Below are 27,090 nucleotides of genomic sequence, written 5' to 3'. Positions count from 1 at the left end.
CTCCGTGCTCAGTGGGGAGTCTGCTTGAGATTCTCTCTCTCTCCGTCCCTCTGTACCCTCCTCCCACTCACACACTCTCTCTCTCAAATTAATAAATAAAATCTTTAAAAAGAAAAAAAGAATGGGACGCCTGGGTGGTTCAGTTGGTTAAGCGTCTGCCTTCGGCTCAGGTCATGATCCCAGGATCCTGGGATCAAGCCTCACATAGGGCTCCCTGCTCAACAGGGAGCCTGCTTCTCCCTCTCCCTCTGCCTGCCACTTTCCCTGCTTGTGTGCTCTCTCTCTCTCAAATAAATAAATAAAATCTAAAAAAAAATTTACAAAAAGAAAAAAAGAACTGATACATTTAACTAGACACTAAAATATACCAACAGAATCTACTTAAACTATTTTTAAAAGGAAGACTGTTACCTTGAGTTGTTGAATGGTTCGCTGTTTCATATCTATTTCCTGAGAACACTGGTTTTTCTTTTTCTCCAGTTCATTAATTTTAATCCTCAGTAATTTCTCCTCATTACGCATTACAGATACCTAAAAAGTAATTTTTATAAAACAAATTAAGTATTTTTTAAATACTAGTATTTTTTGGTTGTTTAAAATTCATGGCCAGAGGTTCAAAAATTTATATCCGTCAAAACCCATTAGAGGGGTGCCTGGGTGGATCAGTCAGTTAAACATCTGCCTTGGCTCAGGTCATGATCCCAGAGTCCTAGGATTGAGCCCCACGTCCGGCTCCCTGCTCAGCAGGGAGCTTGCTTCTCCCTTCCCCCCTGCTCGTGCTCTCTCTTTCACTCTCTCCCTGTCTCTCTCAGATAAATAAATAAAATCTTAAAAAAAAAGAAAATAGAAAATTATAGATATAACATACTATATGATAAGGCTTCAAATTATCAAGAAATTTCTTAAAACACTAAAGGAGAATGCATATGAAAAGATCACTTTCTTCTCACAATATTTTAAGAATCTCAAACTCTGTAAGTGCTCTCCAAAAAGAACACAGCACCTTGCAAGAGCAAAACCATTATCACAGAGAAATCAATAAAGATACTCTAAGAGGAAAATACTGGCTCAGATTTCCAAGGGTTATTGAGTAACGTGATCCAGTAATACAAGAAATACTTTAAAAGCTAATAATGGCCCACACAGGATGAAAATGGAACAGCTACAAGATCAAAAGTTATCCATGTATGTGAAAGTCAATTGATTTTTTGATGTTACTGGTAACCTAGTTCTACAAACTTGTTAGAGAAATCAAAAGCACTATGAACTAGTATGTAAATCTTAGTCAAAAAAAAAAAGATAATCTACGAACATCTTTATGCCAATTTCTATCACATCAATCCTAGAGATTTCATAAAATGAAGGAAATTAATTGAAAAAAGTTCTTCATAAAAAGCATGGAAATATACATAGTAATAGTAGCTCTGAGTGGTTTGGTTTCAGGGAATTTTTACATTCCTTTTTAGACTTTCTGAATGTTCCAAATTTACTACAATACATATTTCCTTTACAATCATACATAAGGAATATTTGTGTTTATTTTTTTTAAAAAATGTGGGACTTGTAGTAATAAACACCAATCTTATCAATTTTACAGCTATAAACTGTCAGGCAATAATAAGCAAAGACCATGTGTTGCACCAACATGCACAGAAGGACCACCTCAGTTTCCAACCTGGCTCTACCTTTACTAGCTAAGTGAACTTGGACAAGTTATACCTTTCAATACATAGTTAAAAACAGTGCCTACCCCTACTATTTGTCTGAGAATTAGATGAGATGTTATATGTAAACTCAGCATAACTGACTCAGAATAAGCTGCTATTATTATTATTAGTATTAGCATTGACATTACACATTATTTTGAAAAAGAGAAAACACTTTAGAACCATAATTAGAATAATAGTAACATAACTTAAAGAGATACCCCTATAAAAAGTGGCATGAAAAAAATCTCAAAAATAGAATTAAAAAGCAGTATTTCTATACAAATGATCCCATTTATAAAAACATAAGTACATACAGTATTTACATATATTGTTAAATACAACATACGTATCTAATTAGATATATAACATATAAATTTAATATACTTTGTTAAATACAACATAATATATGTATCTAAATACTGTACATACTTATATTTTCGTGATCTAAAAATGTGTTTTAGGGTGCTGGGTGGCTCAGTCAGTTCAGCATCTGCCTTCAGCTCAGGTCATGATCCCAGGGTCCTGAAATGGAGCCCCGCATCAGGCTCCATGCTCAGCAGGGAGTCTGCTTCTCCCTCTCCTGTGCCCCTCCTCCCTGCTCATGCTCTCTATATTGCTCACTATCTCAAATAAAATATTTTAAAATTTTTAAAAAATAAAAAAAGTGTGCTTTAGTGATCTAAAAGTGATCTAAAAGAACACTGTCAAGAGTGGTTATATTTAAAAAGAAAAGAGAAATGATTGGGAAGGCCTTCATTTGTATCTTCATTTGTTAAAAAATATTTCAAATAATAGATACAATAAAAAGTTTTTAATTAGAAAAAGGAGCTATTATTTAATTGGAAAAAAGAGCTATTATTTAAGTAATTGGTTCCATGTGAATCAAAGTCAATTATACCATGCTTGAAATGCTTACTGATAATCATGGTGCTCAGAAATAGTATCTTAAACCAGGAAGTTACATGCCTAGAAAGTAAAGAATCCAAATCTTTTGAGTGACAAACACGTACTTTCCCAAATTATGCCACATTGCTTTGCACTAACTGATTTGACTAAGAATTTTTCTAGAACTAATTATAGTTTAGGTCATCTTTACTGTCTTACATTTCTAATCTAATCTAGTACTGAAATATTTATCACATGACCTGGAAACTTTCTGTATATAATTATAAGAAACAACATAGGTTTTTGTATTTTACCTATGATGGTATTGTTTGTATTTTTCCTCCACTGACTGAAACCTTTGTTTTATTTCCCTTATTATAGTGAATACATACTCATTATAAGAAATCAATAAATCACCAAGCAGAGCTTGAATTTCAAAAAGCTACCTATGCCATTACCCAAATTAATCAAAACATATAACAATATTTTTATATATTTCCTTGCAGTCTATATTTTAATGCAAACTGTTCACGAAGTTTTAATCTTACTATAAACACTTGACCCTTGAAAGTGGAGGTTAGGGGTGCAGATCCCCTGTGCAATCAAAAATTCACAAATTACTTTTGACTCCCCAAAACCCTAACTAATAGCCCACTGTTGACCAGATGCCTTACCAATAACATAATCAGTCAATTAACACATATTTTCTATGCTATATGTATTATATAGTGCATTCTTAAAGTGAGTTAGAGAAAAGAGAAAGTGGATCTGCACAGTTCAAACCGTCTTGTTCAAGGGTTGATGGTATGTAACATTGGGTCCACCTTCTATTATTTAACATTATAAGACAAGCATTTTCCCATATTATCATAAAAGCTTAGTTCTTAATCCTGTACTTAAATCAAAATCCTGCTAAATATACTGACGATGAATCTGAGAACTTTATAAATTGCATCAATAAAGCAATTGAGAAATACAATTTACACATCTCTACAAATCACTATAAATGAAGCAACAGAACTCAAGCCAAAGCTTCCAGGCATCACAGTGCTGGCCGGGAAAAAGAAGAACCTCTACTCACAAAAAAAAATGCAGAGGGGTACTAGGTCCACAGCAAGAGCTTCTTTCCCCTTCCTTTTCTTTACTATACAGGCCTAACAGTCATGAAATATTATTTAATCAGAAAGTTCATACTCATTAACTTTTTCTAATTTACATTAATGCTGGGATGCCTGGGTGGCTCAGTCGGTTAAGCGTCTGCCTTCAGCTCAGGTCATGATCCCAGGGTCCTGGGATCAAGCCCCACATTGGGCTCCCTGCTCAGTGGGGACTCTACTTCTCCCTCTCCCTCTGCCCCTTCTGCTGCTTTTGCTCGTGCATGCACTCTCTGTTTCAAATAAATAAAATCTTAAAAAAATAAAATAAAATAATTTCAAACATCAAAAGACAACAGACAAACCAAAAGATATTTGTAACATATTTAACTGACAAAGAATCAGAATCAAGAATAAAGAAATCCTAGGGGCACCTGGGTGGCTCAGTTGGTTAAGCGTCTGCCTCTGGCTCAGGTCATGATCCCAGGGTCCTGGAATGGAGCCCCACATCTGGCTCCCTCCTCAGTGGGGAGTCTGCTTCTCCCTCTCCCTCTGCTCCTCCTCCCCCCCTCCGCTTGTGCTCTCTCTCTGTGAAATAAATAAAATCTTTAAAATAAAAATAAAGGCTAGCACAATTAAAAGAAAATATGGGGGTGCCTGGGTGGCTCAGATGGTTAAGCGTCTGCCTTCGGCTCAGGTCATGATCTCCAGGTCCTGGGATCAAGCCCCAAGTTGGGCTCCCAGATCAGCAAGCAGTCTGCTTCTCCTTCGCTGCCTCTCCCCCTGCTTGTGCTCTCTCTCTCTCTCTCTAATGAATAAATAAAATCTTAAAAGAAAGAAAATATGAACAAATGATTTCATAGAGTGGAAACCAGAATAGACAAATAGCCAATAAGAACGTGAATAGATGCTGTACTTCATTAGTATCAGAGGAATGCAATTTCAAGCGACAATGAGATACCCCTTCACATCCTCTGATTTAACAATTCCACCCCCTGGAATATAAACTCTTGCACAAGTATACCCACAGGCATGTATAGGAGAGGAATGCTGTTTCTAAGAGCAAAAAAAGAAAAAAAAAAAAATCTAACTGGCCAACAGGCAAATGGATAAATAAATAGCAAAATGTCACACAAGGTTGTACGATACAGCATTGAAAGTGATTATTACAACTATACATAAATGAATTTCAGGAATATGTGAAAAATAAAAAGCCTCAGAAAAATACAATATGCTGTTCAGAAGTAAAAAAAAGATATGATTTTAAATTATATTTTTAGAAGGTAAGAGAAAGATACACACAAAACATTCAATGTAATAACTTCTATGGAGGTAGGAAAGCTATAGGGATGGGACCCACAAACATTTGCTATATCAATTTCTTCAGACCTTACACATTTAAGAATTCTTTTTAATTAACTTAAAGTAATAATAAAAAATAATTCCTTAAAACTCATTTTTTAATAAAAATAAAATAGAAAATAAAACTTTCAGTTTTTTTGTTTTTTTAAGATTTTATTTATTTATTTGTCAGAGAGAGAGTGAGCGTGTGCACAAGCAGGGGGGGTGGCAGGCAGAGGGAGAAGCAGGCTCCCCGCTGAGCAGGGAGTCTGCTTCACCCTCTGACCCTCCTCCCTCTCATGCTCTGTCTCTCATTCTCTCTCTCTCAAATAAATAAATAAAATCTTTAAAAAAAAAAAAAAAAGAAGTCATAGTAGAAAAATTAATAAACTTAAATTCATGAAAATCAAAATCTGCTCTAAACAAAAAAGAACCTTATCAAGGAAAACAGCAATGAGGGGAAGGGGTCTACAATTCACACTCTTAAAAAGCCTAATTTCCTGGATATGTAATAAGCTCCTATAAAGCAAAAATAATTTAAAAACAGAACAAAAATCAATAACCCAAATTAAAAAAGCCAAAGATATGAATACACAGCTCACAGAAAAAAAAAATACAAATGGCTTTTACACAAAAAGATTCTCACTCATAATTAGAAAAATGCAAATTAGAATTATAGTGAGATATATACTCTTTTTTTTTAAGATTTTATTTATTTGACAGAGAGAGCACAAGCAAGGGGACCTGCAGGCAGATGGAGAGGGAGAAGCAAGCCCCCCCCACAGGACAGGAAGCCTGACAAAGGGCTCGATCCCAGGGACCCGGGATCACCACCCAAGCCGAAGGCAGATGCTTAACTGACTGAGCCACCCAGGCGCCCCAAGATATATACTCTTTATCTGTCAAATATCAAAAGGTATGATAAAATACTACTTTGTGGATAAGGGTAGAAAAAATACTCTTATTCTCAATTATTACTTCTGGCTTATAAATTGGCATTAAGAGCATAATAAATAACAAAATTACAATGTACAAACCAGTGACCCATAAATTCTACTTATAGAATGACTTGTAAGTGTTCAAATGACTTTGCTGCATAAGCTCAATCAGAAGAAGATGAAATAATCTGTATTGTCCAACAATCCAGCACCAATTAACTAATGGTAAATACATTTTGTAGTCATAAAATAATTACATTACCCTGATATGACAGCCAAGATGCACTATTAAGTGAAAAAATAAGATCCACAACAGTGTTTATAGGATGTTTTCATTTTTTTACAGGAAGAGAAAAAAAGGATAGAAAGAAGTAAAGAGAAAGAAAGTGGTGTTGTTTGATGCCTTGAAGAGAAAGTTGATGACTGGGGGGGGTTGGGAGGGAGTTGTTTTCCCACTGTATATACTTTTGTATATTTTGTATTTAGAATCAGTGATTGTATTTCCTATTTTAAAACTAAACTATGATAAAAAACTTGTAACAACTATACTGCATATGCTCATGAATATTATCTGCAAACAAAAGTTTGCTTTTTACTTTTTGGGGGGAACTGAACTTGGAAGTCCTTAACAGAAAAAAAAAAAGATTCTACTACTACATGAGTACATGAGGCAGATTTTTTTTCTTTTTTTTTTGAAATTTATTAAGTTTTTTTAATTTTAATTCCAGCATAGTTAAGTGTTCTATTAGTTTCAATGATTCAACAATTCTATACATTACTCAGTGCTCATAAGTGTGCTCTTAATCCCCATCACCTGTTTTCCCCATCCCCCCCCCCCCCCAACCTCCCCCACATATTTTTCTTAATGTTGGACATTCGTCACTTTAAGCTTTATTTCTTTTGTGAAATAAGTGTTCTCATCATTTAAAGAAAATTATGGAGTTGATAAGTGTTCTGTTTAATTCTAAAATTAGTGTCTAAAAAATGTGCTCTATAATGAAAATAATCTTTGTTATTTAAATTGGCCATGCAACTTTCAAATAACCTACCTCTTTCTGTACTTGCTCAATCTGTTTTTTGGCATCAGTGAGTTTCTCTTTCAGCTCAGCATAATCTTCTTCCTTCCTGTGAAGATCTGCTTTCAGATTTTGTGTAAGAGCATAGCTTGCAGATAGCTCCTCTTTCAACCTAAGAACACAAATCATTTTTCTATAGTGACACACCACAAACCACAGGATCGTACATGTGAGCTAGTAACAACCTACAAAATTCTAAATTTTCACAAACTTGGAATGTCCAATCAATGAGTCCTTCAGAGAGAATTTCATGTGATTTTATAAACAGATTTTTGCATATAACTTTTGGTTCCAAAGGTTTACCTGAACTAAGTTCAAGTTCTTTACTCTTCAAACATGCTATACTAGATTAAGTTATACCCACCTAAATTATTTAAAAGCTACATAGAGGAAAACCAATAAAATAAACCCTTTGCACATTTTAAAATATTTTAATAACATTTATCTTACTTTTCTGCTTTTTGCCAGTTGCTTTCCTTTTCTTCTTCCTTTAACTGAAGTGAATGCTTTGCATCTTGCAAATTTCTTGTTAATTGTGAGATTTCTTCTTTCAATTTGACTTCCCTTACACTTAAGTCTTCGGTGTTTTTGATAGAATCCTGAAGATTTGCTTGAAATTCCTTCAGATTCCTTTCTAGCTTTAAGATGATAGATCCCTTTTCCAAAAGTTCTTGTTCTAATTTGGCTGAATGACTGCATTCATCTTTTTGAGTTTCTAAGATTGCTTCAAGTTCCTTTATTTTCATCTTATAGCAAGTAACATCTTGTGTAAGTTCTGAAAGTGCTCTCTTCCCTTCAACTACATGTTGTACTTGAACATCAAGAGAAATGTTTTTTTCTTGCAATTCTTGTTTCAGCTGCTGTATAAGATTTTCTTTTTCTTTTAGTAGGTCACCTTGATTTTTATTCTCCTTTTCCTCTGTTTTTAGTCTATTGTTTTCATCCATACAACCTTTTAATTCTGCCTGTAACTTTTCAATTTGTTGTTCTAGTTCCTGGATCTGATGACTTTTTTTGGAAGAGGCCTTTACAATTTCCTTACATTCTTCCCAAATGGCTTCAATACTAGAGTGGAAAGAACCTTCCCTACTGAGTTCTTGAGTATGATATTCTTTTACCTGCTTACTTACCAAATTACCATTCTCTAAAAGGTGTAACTGGGTATTCGGCAAATTATCCTCTTGAGCACTTGACAGATCCCTGAGACTGAGTAAATCTATGTCTGAGATCTGAGAAACTGATTCAAGCGTTCGTAGTTCATCTATTTTTGCTTGCATTAATTTTATTTGTGAAACATTATTTGCGATGTTGTTCCTAGCAGTTTCTATTTCCTTTGACAATTTCACAATCTTTTCCTCCTGTTCTTGATTGATACTTCTCTGCACATGTAATTCAGAAATTGCATTATCATAATTTGACTGAATTTGTTGGACCTCTATACTTAAAGTAAAACTCTTTTTTTCAGAAAAAGAAAGTTCCTGCTGCAAACTAACAATCTTTTTATTTAATTCTGCTTTTTCTTCCTTTTCATTTTTAAGTTCATTTTCGGTAGTAAGTAAACATGTTTTCAGCTCTTCACTATTTTCTTGTAAAATTCTAATGCCTCCCTCATCTTCTGAAATGCTCTTTTGCATTTCTTCACTTTTCTTTTCATCTTCAGTTTTAGTTGGACTAGCATGTATAGGTCCTTTAAAAATAAGAAAATTGTTATTAATCTGGTAAACCTTAATAAAACTAAAAAGTTACCATATAAGCCCCTATTTAAACATAAAAAAAAACATGGAAGCAAACTTTTAATGAAAACAAAAATAAGCCACTGAGTGAAAAAGAAAAAACAGGTTGCAAAACATACACCTATATTTGCCCATTTGTGTAAAAACCATAGTTCCTTCAATCAATGCAGAAAGAGTTAGCAAAGGAAGTACACCAAAATTGACAATAACTACCCGTGTAGGATTATCAGTTGTTTCTATTTTCTTTTTATAACTTTCAATAGTCTTTGAATTATCTACTACAAATCTTTGTTACCATTATAATATGGGACAGAGGGAAGTTCCGAATCACATGAGACACCCCAAGGTAGACATTCCAAATCCTAAAGATAATTTTAAAGCACAATTATATTACAGATCTACTAAATGAATGACTTGAAAACTGAGTACCTTATAATTTCATAGCTAAAATTAGGGGAAAATGGTTGAAATTCTGGGAACTCTCATGCAGCCTCGCCCATCACTAGCTACATAACTGTCAAACTCCTTAACCCTATGACCACTTCCTCAAATGGAAAACAAAAATATTATCACCTATCTCAGTTTCCAAAGTATTTATGCAAAAACAAGCTTTATTAGTTTTCATTTTTCAAATACAATCCATATTCGTTTCCTTCACCCAACTGTCTAGATGCTCCTGGACAGCTTTAATTGTGCAATCCCAAAATCTCTTTTCTTTAATACAGACTAATTTTAAAAGCTCAATGAACAAGGTTTTATTATCTGTAACTTACATTGTCTCCTCTGCTTCAAAGAGTGTGGGGAAAACATGGCATTACCCTTATTGTAGAGCCTCACTTTCTTCAAAGCTGATGAGTGTATTTTTGAAGCTTTTCTTAGGTTTGTAGTTACATTTTCCCAATTTACTGCCTTAAGATTGGTAATTTATTCTAAGGATTCCAGCTACTCTGGAATCTTAAAGATTTACCCTTTTTTTTTTTACAACAAACTTGCCCACCCACCCTTAAGGATTTTTTTTTAATAATCTTCAACCAATATATCATTCTTCCATTAGATTGTCTCCTACCATCTTACAAAGTTGTGGCAAGCCATCCCAAAGTGGAATGACCCCGTCTTCTCCACTGGTTCAGACTTCTGTTCTACTTTCCATTTAATGTAATTCTCTACTTATGATGCTATTTTTATACCTATGACTTCATCAGTGGAAATGACTAATTAGGAAAACTAAATGAGGATGGATTTTTTTCATAACTTAGAAATGGTTTTTTAAAAAAGAATCTTACTCTTTAAAAAAACAAGTTATAAAATTGTCTGAACCATTCATCAGGAGAGATGGGATCTAAGCAAGTTTAAAACGACAACAATCAGAAATTCAGAACTCACAAATAGATCCTATTTATCCTGAGTCAAGAGATTTGAGTCATGCATACCATATGGATATAGTCCCTAAACCCTGAAGTGAATACAGAAAGCTCAATAAAATTTTTGTGATCAAGTAATGTTCTTCTTTTAATTTTACTATATTTCAAGAACTAGGATAATTACATAATAAGGTAAATCAAACTAATTTGTTTTGTACCTAATTTTTTTTCAGATAATCATACTATTCTTTCAGAAAACTTTAAATGTTTTGTATCAAAAGATTTATAGAACATATTTAGGACAGCCTTATCAGGAAAAAATTAAAGTATTAGTCCAGTGATAGAGATGGGAAAACTCTTAAATATCTACTGTTAACTTATAAAAACTAAACATAAACAACAAGAATGCAGTTAACTTTTTAATTCAGTGTACTACGTTCAACCTATACTTCTACTGCTTCTGTTTTGTTATAACCATTACAGTTTTGATTGAAAAATCACAAGTAAGCAGACTGTATCATGTCTCTGGTTTGTCTCTTTTACTGCTTTTTGAAGCCTGATTTCTTGTACTGTTTACATGGCTACCAGCTTTCCCAAAGTACAGGTACAATGACCTCAAACAAGCAAATTCACTTTCATGGGGAAATGGTTTTGCATTCCCTTTTAGGAAGAGAACACAAGCATCCCACGAAACTATCAACCCCTGATCTTACCCTGGTGGTTACAGGAGTCACATATTTTACTCTAGAGACTTTTTAGTATGAGGCAAAGGAGAGGAGGGTGGTTATAGCTTAAGATTTTCATAGGATACCTTATGTAATCCCTATAGTCTCTAATAACACAAATAATTGAGAAATAGTCAAAGTGGTTGTGACTTGTCATGTTACCTAAACTTACTTAAATCTACCTGCATCAAAATTATTTATAGCTAACAACTATGGGTTGTTGAATGGGTTACCTTTAGGATTAGTCCCACTGCGTGTTTCACTTGTTCCTGGCCACGTCTACTTCCTAGTGACCTACCAGTCCTACATTCTCAATTATTCTATGGCACTGACCAAAGTGAAAGGGAGAAAGGAACAATATTATAAAAAATCATAGCAAAGTTGTCCTCCCAGTAGCAATGGATAACAGAAGGCATATGCATATTAGTCTCAATCTATTAGCTCACACAAGCTCTGTACATCCCATAAACTATATATCTAAGGTTATATTATCCTCTAAGGCATCTACTTCTGAAAACACTCATTTTACTGAGGCTCGATGAGGTGTTTATTACGTTGGTGTATTACCCCATTGTTTTTATCCCTGACAACCTCAGGAGGCAGGTAGTACTTATTTTGCTTTACTAATAACAAAAGTTAAGACTTAACTTACCCATTTTTTCTCAGGGTGAAACAGCTAGTCAGCTTCCTAAAGCTAATGTTTCTAAACCTTCTCTTAGAAAGCCCTACTCCCAGTATCATACTACAACAGTTTTCTAAAAGAAATAACAAATAACTTAGAGAGAACATAAAAGTTGATTTATTCTTCCACATAAATAGGGACATGTACTATATAGTAACATGTACCTACTTTTTGAGTAATTCCATAGTAAATACAATAACTTGAGCACATATGTCTTTTGTAATGTTCAGCTCAAAGTCTTACTGGCAGATGTCCTTTTATAGAAGGAATAGAGAATGTGGGGAGATTTTTGGCACAAAAAGATACTATAATTACGAAAATAGAAGTGATGTTTTAACTACCATAAGCACAGAAGTAAAAAGAATCATATGCATGCAAAACATGATAAAAACACAGTATCTAAAAATATTTTACTAAAATAAAAGATAGCTGTAAATACATACACCCATCTGCCAGGCAGTCTACACATGTTAGCATAAAATCAGTGACATGTACATTTCCTCAGGTTTTCTCCTTAGATAAGTAAATTTTCTATTTGCAACTTTTCCCATTACTGGTTTAGGAATTAACTTTCTTAAAGCCCTCCTGATGGCAAGTGAAGTAGTACCTTTCTTTGCTGGTGGCTCTTCTAGTTGAAGTTCATTTTTATTTATTCTTTTTCTTCCCAAATCAGTTTTGGTTTTGTCATCCTCAGGCACTTTAACGGTTTCATTAGAAACCAATTTATTGTTTATTATTAAAGAAAATGTACCAGCCTTATCCTAAAATAAAATAAAGATTAGTTCACATATACAAAGCTACAAGAAATGTGAAAGCTATATAAATTATGTTTCAGTAGTGTAACATGAAAATTTTATTTTCAAATTTGTTGAAACATTTTCTAAGTTATTTCTTAAGTCTCGCCCTAAAATAACTGATGGCTCTGGCAAGTGAGTAATATTAACTAACTTGTACATTCAGTAAGGACAACAAAAACACTTATCTTAAAGTCAGTTAAGCATATAGTTTTACCCTGATACCTAAAAACAAATTCATCATTAATGGGCTAGAGACTAGTTTGAGGATAACTGGAGAACCCTAGAACACTTACCCCTCAGTCACATTCAAAATGTGCTTTGTAAAGAAAAATACAAAATTGACAAAATTGTTTCTTATAGATACTTGAACTTAAAATCTTGAGATCCCACTCTAGAAACTCAAAAATTGTTTTGTTACCAAAGCCTCTCAAAGATAAGCAGCATTTTTTTTATACTTTTAACAACTCCCAGAAAAATAGTTTTGGCCTTAACTTATAGCCTATGTATACTTAAAAATATACAGTCTACATACAGCCTTAAAACTGAGCTCCTAGTTTACCTAACAATAAAAATCACTTAGATTTTTATTTTTTAAGGCAAATACTATGCCTCCTAAAAGGCTAGCAGAAAAAAAAGATACTATATACTGTTATCCAGAAAGAGGGAGGGTGAAACTCAGCAGTTAAGGACAAGTCTATAAAGTAATCAAAAGTATAGTAAAGCCAGGGATTTTTTTAAAAGGCAAAGATTACTTAAATCCTTTCTGCTGGTAGCAATCCATTTTAGGGCTAAAAAAAAGTGTATGAAAAAAACAAAATGCCATTTTCTATCATAAAATCAAACATTTTATTCAGGAGATATCGATGAGATGCCTTTTTTAAATCATAATGAGTTTTTTTTTAAGCAGTGTTTTTAGATATCCCTAAACAAAGGATGTCATGATGAAAAACTTCCACTCTCACAATTAGTCCCCTGGTGTCACTGAGAAATAAAATCCCAGAATAGACAGATCACACCTCTGACAGAGGCTAAGAGTTTTCAAATACTCCATGAGAGGTTCAAGTTGTCTCTTCCCTCACTCTTAGACCTCTCAAAATGATCTGATCATTTTTTCCCTCCTTCAAATTATACAACTTCATCAAAAAAAAAATCTATCCTCCACAACTGTTACTGAAAGGAATCTTTTCTACCCTAGAGAGTATGTATGGTTGGAAAAATGATTAAGAACCATCATTCAAAATACACTTTTTTATCATTAAGAAGTCTGTTTTCAAGACAAGCTTTGGAACAGTGATCAACAGTTAATCATCAGGTTAAGTTGCAAACTTCCAAACAATTTACATTTGTTTATGTATTTATGTGAACAATTTCATATACTGTTTAAACCTAATTGGTAACAGAATCTAGAACCTATCTAAAAAGTCTATTTACAGGCAAGGACTATTAAATTAGGAACATTGCTAATTTGAATTGCTTTTTTACTATTACTTAAACATGACTAACACACTGTGGTATATAAACATACTACAGAAATAAATATAATTCCAACGTAAATTTCCAACAATTTTCTTCGAAGATGTAGTTGCCAGAGTGATGTCTCTGGCTTTTTTTTTCTTATTTTTATTTTCCTTCACCAAACCAAACAAGACTTACAATCCAAATCAAGTGATCAGACCAAAAGCATTTGCTGAATAGCCCAACAAAAGTGCTAAGAGTCTGAAAGCCCAGCAATTCATACTGTAAAAATTCAAGCCCCGAATCCCAAAAGGTCTTACCACCCCTTAATTCACCAGTCAATATCCTCTTCTTAATCTCTACCACCACTATCCAACTACCCTTAATCAAAGTCGTCATCAACTATCACCTGACTCTTCCAAGAGGCTTTTCTGGTCTCTATGCCTCCAGTCTAACTCCATCTCAATCCCATCCTCCAAATTTCCAAATACATCACTCAAAATAAAAAATCAATTTTGCTACTCCTCTCTTTAAAATTAATGACTTCTCAGTGCCTACAGAATAAAACCCAAACTCTTTAATGCAGAATTTAAGGACTTCAACCACCTTACCCCAACCCACCGCTCCCAGCCTCACTTCTCACCTTTCCTTGCTTCAAACTTTCTCTTGAACAATGCTTGTGCTTTCCTACACTGACTGAAAGCCTTCTCATTTCCATGACTTTGTGCATGCTGAATCTTATACCTGGAAGGCCAGTCCAATTTCCTTGTCCCTCACAGCTATGGAATGTCCCTTCCCCCTACTTTCAACTGGCTAAACTTTTTTTTAAGATTTTATTTATTTACTTGACAGAGAGAGAGAGACAGCCAGAGAGGGAACACAAGCAGGGGGAGTGGAAGAGGAAGAAGCAGGCTTCCCGTAGAGCAGGGAGCCCGATGCGGGCTCGGTCCAGGACCCTGGGATCATGACCTGAGCCAATGGCAAACACTTAATGACTGAGCCACCAGCCGCCCCTCAACTGGCTAAATTTTAATCACCTTTCATGGCTCAACTTAATCATTTTCATCTCCAGAAAGTATTCCCTAAACCTCCACCTATTCTCAGCTTCTTGTATATATTTACTACCACTGCACATTTCATTATGTTTACATGTTCTCTCCCTTACTGAGGAGTCATTAAGGGGACTAGTTTTTATTCATCTAAATAATTCTCAAAATCTGACACAGTTCCTGGCACAAAGTAGACATTCAACAAGTGTTTTTTACTGAAACAAATCATTTTATGCTTCTTATCCTTGCTCTTCTCCTTATTACAAGGGTGTCTCTCCCAGTTTGGGTACAAAAAAAAGTCAGATAGACCGAATAATGCATCTAAAGAATACCAAAATAGAGGTCTGCTACCCGAGATTAGACAGAAGGTAAGCTACTCTTCTAGATGCTTCTTATTTACCCCTGTAGTATCAAAAGCCCACCTAATGCTGAGATGCTTCAGAGAATATTGGTGGATACTGGACTTTGACTGTCAAGATAGAAAGGATAGTTAACAGTCACTTTTTACAAGATACCAATCTTGTCTCATCTGGTCAGAGAAAAGACATACAAAAGTACCTTCAAATAAAGCAGAGAGGTTTAGTTATTAGTTTACTCAGCCTATTATGTCTGTATATTCTGCTTTATTAATTCAAACAATAATCTTTGGAGTTTACAATAAAAAACATAAAGGAAAACCAAAACCATTGTTTAAAAAAAAAAGGATTAAAAGACAGGCTGATTTTCCTAAACTAAATATGAAATGACCGAAACTTGTACTTCTAAAACCCTTAAACACTTTACATGGCACAGTACATGATGCAATTTTTAAAATAAAATATCCTTGCCATTAAGCATATGAACATTAGCAAAAAATGCATTTAATAAAAGTAAGCCTCTAACAAAAAAAAACCCTAACTCCACTGAATTTCATTTATACTTCTATACAGAGACACAGAAATACAGATAGGTACAGTGATAGAGATAGAGACAGAAATCCTTATGACCTGCAGATATCTGAGCACATTAAGTTCCTTTTGCCCCAGAGCTCCCCTTACAACTAGCTAAGGCTTAGACTTCCAAGAGCTACATATTCTTCTCTCTCATGTATGTAAAGCATTGCCAGCAGTTTGTGGGGTATTATGTTCAAAGAGGTCAAATGCCCTCTTGCAAGTTCTCAAAAACTCAGATTTGCACAAAGGTAAACTAAATTCAACACCAAAATAAACAATTCAACATTCTTAGTAAATTAATCTTAGCTATATAAGCTATTTTAAATTATTTTATTTTGAACTAAAACATAGACTTTTTAATGTAATTTGTAAGGCAGACAAAGTTAAATTCTTACAATGCTTGCAAATATGTTTTCTGTATGAAATTTTAGGTTCTGAAATTTGTTGATTGTATCCTCTTTTTGATCAATTATATCTACCAACTCTTGAATTCTTTGATTCTGCATAAGTATTTTCTTTGGAAAGAAGAAAAATAGCAATGTTTAATAAATATATTTTAGGATAGATAAAATGCAAGTCTGATGCAATTTTAGAATTCCTTCAAATTTTAAGACTAAATAAAAATACCTGTAAGTATGCATAGTATGACCTTATTTTTGTTTAAAAAATAACGTATGTTTATTTAAATAAAGGGAAGAAAAGCAATATAGTATATTGGGTAAGAGGAATCTGGAATCAGACTGTCCAGGTCCAAATCCTAACTCTTCCACCCTCTAGTTGTACGACCCTGGGCAAGTTACTTTATGTCTCTGTAAAAATAAAAAATAATAACAGTTTCTACATCATAAAGTTGTTCTGAGATCTAAATGAGTTAATATATGTAAAGCATTTTAGAGAGTACATAGTTAAGTGTTCTATAAAAATAAATACATATGGGGTGCCTGGGTGGCTCAGTCAGTTAAGCATCCGACTCTCGATTTCAGCTCAGGTCATGATCTCAGCATCCTGGGATTGAGCCCTGTGGTAGGTTCTGCACTCAGTGGGGAGTCTGCTTGAGATTCTCCTTCTCCCTCTGCCCTCGCCCCTGCTCGTGTGCACTCTCTCTGTCTCTTAAATAAATAAATAAAATCTTTCAAATAAACAAATATGTATAAGGTAAAGTTCTAAAAAAAAGCTACCAACCAACTTGGTTTTCTCTTATTTTTATTCAGGAGGAAGATTATGGGGGGCTTTTTAATCTTCTATTTTACATAGCTTAATATAACTGAATTTTTATAGCTAGCATCTACTATTTTTATAACTAGAAAAAAATAAAGGAAAAGATTAGGAATTGTCTTAACAGTAGCTGTAATGTCTTCTGCTAAGTACATTATTTTGGTTACTTCTTTAAATGCTAGATATTAGACACCAAAGATCTTGACTTATGTCTGTCATATCTTAAAATATTTAGCTCTTGAGAAGTATAAATGTAAACTGATGTAAGAAGACCCATGCCAGGGGCACCTGGGTGGCTCAGTCGTTAAGCGTCTGCCTTCGGCTCAGGTCATGATCCCAGGGTCCTGGGAGCGAGCCCCACATCAGGCTCCCTGCTCAGCAGGAAGCCTGCTTCTCCCTCTCCTGCTCACCCTGCTTGTGCTCTCTCTCTCTGTCAAATAAATAAATAAAAATCCATAAAAAAAATGAAGAAGAAGAAGAAGAAGAAGACCCATGCCAGAGAAGGTCAGAAAAAATAGCAAGTTTAGAGTTCTAAATTCACTTTACCTCCACGTATATTTATAATTTCATATTTAAACCTATCAATGTCAAATCCATCTATAAGCATTTGGAATAAATTATCTGATCAAAGTGCCAAAGATCTTCAGAATTCAATGCTGCACATTGCTCAAGCCATGTCCCATATTTTAAAAGTAATTTTAGATGAAATAAATACCATTTAAATGCATCAATCAACACTATTCACCTAGTGAAAGAATAACACACATCTCTATGTGCTAATGTAGAATTACCTCCAAGACATCTTTTGAGGGAAGAAAACAAGACACAAAACTAACTAATCCCATTTGTGTAAACCTTTATTTTTTTATTATTATATATATATATTTTTATTATTATGTTATGTTAATTACCATGTGTAAACCTTTTTTTAAGTAGGTTCTATGCCCAGCATGGAGCCCAACGCAAGACTTAAACTCACGACCCTGAAATCAAGACCTGAGCCGAAATCGAGAGTCAGACACTTAACCATCTAAGCTATCCAAGCGCTCCTAATGTGTGTAAACTTTTTAAAAGATGTGTATGTTCCCTATATATAAATAAATATCTTCTGGAAAGACTGAAGAAACTTTCCAGTGGCTATCACTGAAAACTTACAATTTTCAATTTTTTATCAATTCATTTATTACTTTTTTTAAAATTATTTTTAAAATAAATGTACCTTGTCATAATTCATGTTCCTTCAATTGCTTAATTATTAAGTTCCTTATCAAGACAAAATAAAACTTGAAGTATTACCTTATTAGATTTCTCAAGCTCTTGAACCAATGAATTTAAATTAATTTCTGATTCTGAAAAAATAAGAATATTGAAAATAAATAACTAAGCATCTAAAAAAATATATCACTGAATAATCATGAAACGTGTTACATTTGGGAAAAATGATTTTGACAGCAGTAGAAGCACACGGCATTCAGATACTAATTCTACCCCCAGAGGGCAATGTTTCTGAAAAAGCCACAGTCAACATCCCATGCAGGGTAAAAATGAATGACATACACTAAATTGTAAAAAAATTTCTGGTATAATTTCAGAGAAGAGAGGAAAATAGTACCTTTCTAGTCCACTTAATTATGAAGAGATACCTCTTACCTGCTATTTTCTACCCATTTTGCTTCACACAGAAAAGGGCAGAATATTTCACCTAACACTTTTAAAAACCAGATAGGACATTATAAATATATATAAATTAAACATATATATATATATATATATACATATATACACACACATACACACACATATATAGCTCTGAGCTGGAATGAAGCACCAACAAACTTAAGACCACTCCATAGGAGTCACTTTATCCCAAACTTACAAGCTCAGAGCAGAATCTACTACACTATGACAATTCATAAAAAATACAGAAGAATAAAATTCACAGCATTACAATTTTCTGTAAGATTTCTTAATTTGCTGATAAAACTAATGCTTAGTTTGGTGGTGGTTGTTCTTTGGTTTGGGTTTTTTTGTTTTTGTTTTTGTTTTTTTTTGAGAAGTCTATTTTCTACTAATATTAGTCTGAAAGTAAATGAAGGCAAAAAAATTTTTTAATAGTAAATTACTATAAAGTCACTAAAATGTTAAATTTTAAATATGTTACCTAGATCAAAGAATCTTCCTGTCACTACGGTAAATAAGCTGCATAATCTCTTATACTCACCAACTATCTTTTTATGCATTTGTAACATCTAAATATGGATAAAATACATCTACTTACCATTTTCTCTCTTTTTTAATTCTTCCTGGGTTTTGATTAATTCTTCTTTGGTTTTAGCTAATTCAGCTTTAACTTGATTAAACTTTATTTCTAAACAAGCAATAGCTTCCTGGGGGTCAGCAAGAGATGCAATATATAAGTGAGCAATTTCAGCCTGTTTCTTAATATCAGTGACATCATCTTGAAGAGATTCAATAATATCTTCAATTCCTACATAATTATGTGCTTCCTAAAAATAGCAAAAACCACATGCCTAATGTTAACAGTGGCTTTCACTCTTACAATGTGGTACTATCTGATTTAGACAGTTTTAAGAACATGTAGCAAAAAATCCACAACTTAAAATGTTTTTCAATAAAGTATATTAAAGTATCTCCAATTATAAAAAAGGTATGTTCCATTACTCATTTTCTGTTTTACAGAATGTGAGACATAGTTCCATTTAAAAAAAAGTCATAAGCTGTAAGTCACTATAGAACAATTATGACATCAGTTCAGGTACACTTTCACTTATATGTCTCCTAAGTCTCTGTTGGGACAGCTGAGGAAACAAACCTCCATTATCACAACTCAGTCCAAGAGCCAAACCATGTCTGGGACACATAAAGATGATTTGACAGCAAGAGCCAGGACATCACCATCCCAGGCCCCTAAACTGAGTAATTAAAAAAGCAAAACAAAATCAAACAACCCCCAAAAGATATCAATTTCAGTGGAAGCAGCAGAAAAGGATAATGTTTCCTCAACAGCGGGGAATGGTCAGTCAGCCAACAAGAGCAATCCTTTTTACATATAATGCTTTTGCTTTAATCAGAGCAGTATACGGGACTCTTAGGTCCCTTTGAAACTGTTTAACACAAATCCAAGAGAGGCATCCCATAATCAGACTAGAAGGAACCTATCTACCTATAATCAATACAATGACTCAAAAGCAACACCAAAATGAGATATAAACATAACACATAATTTTTTCTACTCTAATACCTATATTTAAACTAATTGTGCTTAAATTCCTAGCAAAGCATGCTTAATAAAGCTACATAGTAAGTTGTTTAATTCTAAAGTATGTTAATGTTTTTTCATTATTGATGTGGTACACTACATGCTGGCACCAAAAACATCACTACCTAACATTTCAGTTAACATACTTTGGTTTCAACTTTCATGGCACAATCTTCATTCACTGGTTCTTCTTGAGTGTCACATTTACCAACCAAATCCTTGAAGATAGCCAAACGACATTCAGCATTTTCCTCAAGTATCTCTCGTTCCTGAAGGAGAGTTTCCCTTCATAACACAAATTAATCCCATTAAGAAAAAGCAACACTTTGTGTTTTTTTTTCATTTCCAAGACTAAGGATACATGCACCCCTATGTATACTGCAGCATTATTTACAATAGCCAAACTACAGAAGCAGCCCAAGTGTCCATCAACAGACAAATGCATAAAGATGTTTGTGTGTATATATACATGTGTGTGTGTATATATAAATATATACACAATGGAATATTATTCAACCATAAAAAGAAATGAAATATTGCCATTTACAACAACATGGATGGAGCTAGGGATTATAATGCTAAGCAAAATAAGTCAAAGAAAGACAAATACCATATGATCTCACTCGTATGTGGAATTTAAGAAACAAAACAAATGAGCAAAGGGAATAAAGAGAGACAAACCAAGAAACAGACTCTTAAGCAGAGAACAAACTGATGGTTACCAGAGGGGAAGTGTGTGGGGGGATGGGGTCATATGGGTGATGGGGATTAAAGAGTACACTTATCATGATGAAAAAAAATAAATAAAATAACAAAAATAAATTTCTAAGATTAAGTACATTATAAATTAAAAGCAGATTTTAAATCATTCATGTACAACTCTGAATCACTCTGAGGATCAGCAAGTTACTTTCAAGCCCGTAGAAAGGTCAGAATTCAGAAGCCACTTAATATAAGTAAGTAACTTTTAAGAATTCTGAACAAATAAAATTCTCAATTTCTACTAGGACATAAAAGAAATAACTTACTTAAAGTCAGCTTCCCGTTGAGCTAAATACTGAGTAAACTCCTGTGTAACTTCATCACGAATTTTAAATTCCAATGTTAACTTTTCTTTTCTTTCATTTATCAGTTTTTTTTTCAAGTCTTCGATTAAATCCAACAGTTTCTAAAACATAAATATTAAAATCCTAAGAATATATCCCAAAAGAAATCCTACAGTCTGAGCATTCAAAAATAACTCTTCATTTACTCGACTATAATTATTAATTATGCATCCTTTTAATGATAATATTCTCACTGAAAACTATGTATTGCAGAAATTCATTAATCTGAAATATGAGGTGGGCCTCTCCGCATTTTAAAAATACACTCACAGTAACTCAAATGTATTACTGTATGACTACACGAAGAAAGGAAAAAGAAGAAAAAATCTGAAAATCTATTATCTACCAGGAACTACTCTGGAGAGTTCATATTTGATGCCTTTCAATCCACACAACCTCTGTAAGCTTGGTAGCAGCCATCTATACTTCATAGGTGAAGAAAGTAAAGACCAGGTCTGTGGAAAGTGCTAAAGGTTGGATTTTAAATTAGTCAAGATCTAAAGCCTAATAAGTGTTACAGAGTAGTTACTAAGAACCCCCAAACACTTTCCAAAATGGAAAAAAGAGATGTTACATAAACTTATCTTATTTGGCTTTTATTTTTTTATTTATTTATTTTTTTGGCTTTTATAACTATCCAAATGTGAGCAACAACTCCAAGACCTTGGAAAAAGCATAATCATATAATATGGACAATGAATAAATAAAGCAATTAACACTTGACATGGCCAATATAGATCTACAATAAAATAAATTATAGCATCAGATAATAGCCTTATATTCCTTAAGGTTTCTACTTAAAGTTTCTCAAAAATAAATTAACCAATAAATTCTCTCAAAGCTACAGATCTTTCAGTGTCTCAATTTTATATCTGAAAATATTTTCTATAGATATCCTGACTTTGAAATTCTCTTAAGAACCTATGCTGAGCGAAATAAGTCAATCAGAGAAAGACATGTATCATATGACCTCACTAATATGAGGAATTCTTAATCTCAGGAAACAAACTGAGGGTTGCTGGAGTGGTGGAGGGTGGGAGGGATGCGGTGACTGGGTGATAGACATTGGGGAGGGTATGTGCTATGGTGAGCGCTGTGAATTGTGTAAGACTGTTGAATCACAGACCTGTACCTCTGAAACAAATCATACATTATATGTTAAAAAGAAAAAAAGAAGATAGTAGGAAGGGAAAAATGAAGGGGGGGAAATCAGAAGGGGAGATGAACCATGAGAGAGGATGGACTCTGGGAAATAAACTGAGGGTTCTAGAGGGGAAGGGGGTGGGGGGATGGGTTAGCCTGGTGATGGGTATTAAAGAGGGCACGTACTGAATGGAGCACTGGGTGTTATACGCAAACAATGAATCATGGAACACTCATCAAAAACTAATGATGTAATGTATGGTGATTAACATAACAAAAACAACAACAAAGAACCTATACTGAGGAAATACTTATATAACAGGACCCAGTGTTTGGCTGTGAGAATGGTTATCAGAGTATTGTTTTGTGGTAGCGGTTATATTTAATTAAGGAAAAGTGAAACCTAATTCAAAAGTCAAACATAAAAGATTGGTTCAATTATGGTACAATCACACAGTAACCTACTGTAATGAACAATGATGACTTGTATAAATAATTCATACTCTGCAAATTTACTTTTAAGTGAAGAAAATCAGGATACAGAAGAGTAATGTACAGTAAAAATCCATTAACATGAGTGGTATGTAAAGAGATCTTTATATTTAATTTATTGCCCTTTTTCTTTTTCCAAACTCTACCATGATTAACTAACACTTTTATAATTTCAGATAACCACATTTTCCCAATGTTTAAAACAATAAGCTGTAGGGGCACCTGGTGGCTCGGTTGTTAAGTGTCTGCCTTCGGCTCAGGTCATGGTCCCAGGGTCCTGGGATCGAGCCCCGCATAAGGCTCCCTGCTCCGCGGGGAAGCCTGCTTCTCCCTCTCCCACTCCCCCTGCTTGTGTTCCCTTTCTCGCTGTCTCTCTGTCAAATAAATAAATAAAATCTTTAAAAAACAAACTAACTAACAATAAGCTGTAATGAGACCTGAGCTGAGATCAAGAGTCAAGAAGCTTAACTGACAGAGCCACCCAGGCGCCCCTGTTTACAGCAGCAATGTCCACAATAGCCAAACTATGGAAAGAGCCCAGATGTCCATCAAGGGATGAATGGATAAAGATGTGGTGTATGCATATACAAGGTAATACTACTTAGCCATCAAAAAAATGAAATCTTGCCATTTGCAACGATGTGGTATTATGCTAAGTGAAATAAGTCAATCAGAGAAAGACAATCATCATATGATCTCACTCATGTGGAATTTAAGAAACAAAACAGAATATCATAGGGGAAGGGAGGGAAAAATAAAACAAGATGAAATCAGAGAGGGAGACAAACCATAAGACTCTTCAACATAGGAAACAAACAGTGTTGCTGGGGAGGGGGAGGTAACTGGATGATGGACATTAAGGAAGGCATGTGATGTAATGAACACTGGGTATTATAGAAGACTGATGAAATCACTGAACTCTACCCCTGAAATAATACACTGTATGTTAATTAATTGAATTTAAATTTAAAAAAATAAACTGTAATGATTATAGAAGAAATGTGGGAGACCTAGAGAAATCTACACAAATGTGGGAATAGCTTGGGAAACTGGTTTATCTTAATAACCGTCAACAATTCATTTTTTATCATTGTTAGCATACGATGGAAGTTTTTGCTAAAAAAAAAAATCTGGTCTTCCTAGCTAAATGAACCCTAAGTATTAATATGCTAATATCAATGTATCTCATAATGATTTTTAATGCCAATTAAAATGCTAATAATATAGGGGCGCCTGGGTGGCTCAGTCGTTAAGCGTCTGCCTTCGGCTCAGGTCATGATCCCAGGGTCCTGGGATCGAGTCCCACATCGGGCTCCCTGCTCAGCGGGAAGCCTTGCTTCTCCCTCTCCCACTCCCCCTGCTTGTGTTCCCTCTCTCGCTGTGTCTTTCTGTCAAATAAATAAATAAAATATTTAAAAAATAAAATTTTTAAAAATGCTAATAATACAAAGGAAGCAGTCTAATCAATTTCATTTTTAAAAGTTAAATATTATAATACACTTTGATGAAATTTTTATTTTATCAGTGTTATAGGAAGACATGCACTTATACTATGTTATCAATTATAAATTGTAACATTATTTTTCTCTGGTAAATTCAGAAATTTTATTAACATTTCAACTTTAATCCAACATTATATATGAACTTCAGCTTTGAGAAGATCAATACAAACTAAAATAGGACTACTGATCACTCCTTTTGTCACTGAGGTAAAGTATTACACCACAGAGGTCCATGGTAAGCAAGATCCCATCACATAGTAACCAGATAAATTGGGACTAGCATCTGAAGCTTTCATTCTCATTTCCAAACAATACAGGTGTAATGATGGTTTTCAGGGACAATGAAGTAAATTATTAAAATGAGAATATTTAACCCAATACATCATCCATCTACTTGGACTTCTACAGTCCAAGGGTACTAGGATGTGAGATTTGTCAACACCATTAAAGCACACCCATGAGCACAAGGTTACCAGTGTTCTAGGCCAATGGTAAGAAGACTCCATATAGATAGATGTAGTTATGGCCAGTTGATGAGGGGAACCAGTAATGTGAACATGAGCTAAATCTCAGGATTAACACAATGTAAATAAATGTGTGAACTGTATTTGGACAGAGGCTAAAATTACCACTGTTCAATCTTACTTACTTACCATAAATATGACTAACCAATTCCTGGTTTTGAAGAAAGAATAATTGGTTCTGGGTGGCTATTTTGAGTGCTTGTACTTAAGACTGCAAACTAAGTTTGGTGGAGTATGCCAAAATCATTGAGTGAAAGCATACTGCAGGACAAGATATTCACATGGTCTCAAAGTATCATGCCACAGGTGATATACTTTTAAAATGAAAAGAGATCTGAAACACAATACCTTAACCAAATAAGCAAAACTTAGCATTACCAAGAATGGGGAAATCAGACATCATGTGTGTCCAGATAGGATGCAACAGGAAATTCACAACTTGACTTATATAATAGTGTAATACCTGAATCATGAAGAAAAATCAGAGAAATCCAGATTGGAGGTATTCTATAAGACAACTAGCCTCAACTTCTCAAAAATATCTTTGTTAGATTACAAATAACTAAAGAAACATAAGAAACATGACAATCAAAAGCAACTTTTTAACTTTGGTTGTAGATCAAAAACAAAGTGGCCATAAAGAACATACTGGGATCACTGAAGAAATCTCAATATGGACAGTGTAACAGATTATATTATTCTATCAATGTTAAATTGCTTAGGTATGAAAATGGTCTTGTGATCATAAGGAATAGGTCTACAGTATTAGGAAACATGCTAAAGTAGTTAGTTGTAAGGTATCATTCATTATGTCTATACCTTGTTTTCAAATGGTACATGCAAAAAAAACTGTATTCACATATGCATAAGGAATTAAACATGGTAAAGTGTTAATTGACAAATCCAATGGGTTTTCATTGTACTAGTCTTTCTATGGGTTTAAAATTTTTCAAATTATAAGGGCGCCTGGCTGGCTCAGTTGGTACAGTGTGCAACTCTTGATCTTGGAGTTGTGAGTTCAAGCCCCACATTGGTTGTAGAGATTACTTAAAAATAAAATCTTAAAAAAATTTTTTCTTTCAAAATATAAAGTTGAGATATATAAAAAATTTTAGCATATTGTTGAAAAAAAATTGGAAGACAAGGAGCCTTAAGTATTGTTAACCCTAACTTCACAATAATAATAAGCCAAGCTTAGAAGTACGAGTTCTTAATACATACTCTCTTCTCCTCGTGGCTAATGAAAGCCTTATCTTCCTCCAATGTTTTATCTAGATCTTCATCACTAAGTTCAGTTTCCACACTTTGGTTTTCTTCACCTTTTTCTAGATCCTCAATTAGATCTTCATCTTCCACCACGTCTTCCAGACCACTTTCCCATGAAATTGTGGATCTTTTTACATTTAGTATTTTATTAACTGAATTATTAATGTCTAATAATACATCTTGAGAAGACTTGGCAGGTCCAAATGATTTCTCCTGAGAAGAATTTAAAATGTCTGGAACACAAACCTGTTAAAATATCCAATGTGACTTTTAAAACAGAAAAGGAAAAACTGTCAACTAAAAAATAACTTCGTAAATTTAAGTCAAATGACAATTCTAGTGTTTAAAAAAGACCTGTGCAAACAAACATATAAGGACTCCTAGCAGAAGGGCTTCCTGATTAGCCACTAAGTAAACTAGATGGGTGGCAAAGCAGACAATTCATTACAAGAATACTCGTAATTTGGGGGCGCCTGGGTGGCTCGGTTGGTTGAGCATCTGACTCCTGGTTTCAGCTCAGGGGTTGTGGGATAGAGCCCTATGTTGGGCTCCACACTCAGCTTGGAGTCTGCTTGGGTTTCTCTCTCCCTCTCTCTCTGCTCCTCCCCCTCCCATGCTTTCTTTCTCTCTCTCCTCTCGCTCATTCTCTAAAATAAATAAATAAATCTTAAAAAAAAAAATAATACCAGGGGAAACTTTCAATCTTGTCACATGTCCTCTTACTTGGTCAAACATTTACATTTTTAATTTTCAATTATTTCCTAGGTTTACAGTTGTAAGTGCAA

The 27,090-nt window shown here is 34.0% G+C and overlaps 1 protein-coding gene across 3 annotated transcripts in view; it reads right to left on the bottom strand.

Annotated features, from left to right (window-relative positions):
* The window catches only part of KIF20B (kinesin family member 20B), a 76,491-nt gene that overhangs the window by 28,284 nt on the left and 21,117 nt on the right, over positions 1-27,090 (bottom strand). For 2 of the 3 annotated variants that reach the window (XM_021699976.2, XM_044916547.1), the window contains 10 exons: positions 26,261-26,551; positions 21,301-21,440; positions 20,419-20,557; positions 19,271-19,499; positions 18,289-18,341; positions 16,173-16,292; positions 12,152-12,305; positions 7,494-8,730; positions 7,017-7,155; positions 412-531 (listed from right to left, as the gene is read on the bottom strand). In XM_021699976.2, the coding sequence (XP_021555651.1) occupies positions 412-531; positions 7,017-7,155; positions 7,494-8,730; positions 12,152-12,305; positions 16,173-16,292; positions 18,289-18,341; positions 19,271-19,499; positions 20,419-20,557; positions 21,301-21,440; positions 26,261-26,551 (2,622 nt within the window). The remainder of the gene's footprint in view (positions 1-411; positions 532-7,016; positions 7,156-7,493; positions 8,731-12,151; positions 12,306-16,172; positions 16,293-18,288; positions 18,342-19,270; positions 19,500-20,418; positions 20,558-21,300; positions 21,441-26,260; positions 26,552-27,090) is intronic. The other variant, XM_044916546.1, reaches the window with a different exon arrangement.

This window comes from Neomonachus schauinslandi, chromosome 6 (assembly GCF_002201575.2).
Source record: "Neomonachus schauinslandi chromosome 6, ASM220157v2, whole genome shotgun sequence".
Taxonomy (NCBI): domain Eukaryota; kingdom Metazoa; phylum Chordata; class Mammalia; order Carnivora; family Phocidae; genus Neomonachus; species Neomonachus schauinslandi.
Note: the sequence above shows the minus strand (reverse complement) of the source record. Positions and strands in the feature narration are given on the sequence as shown.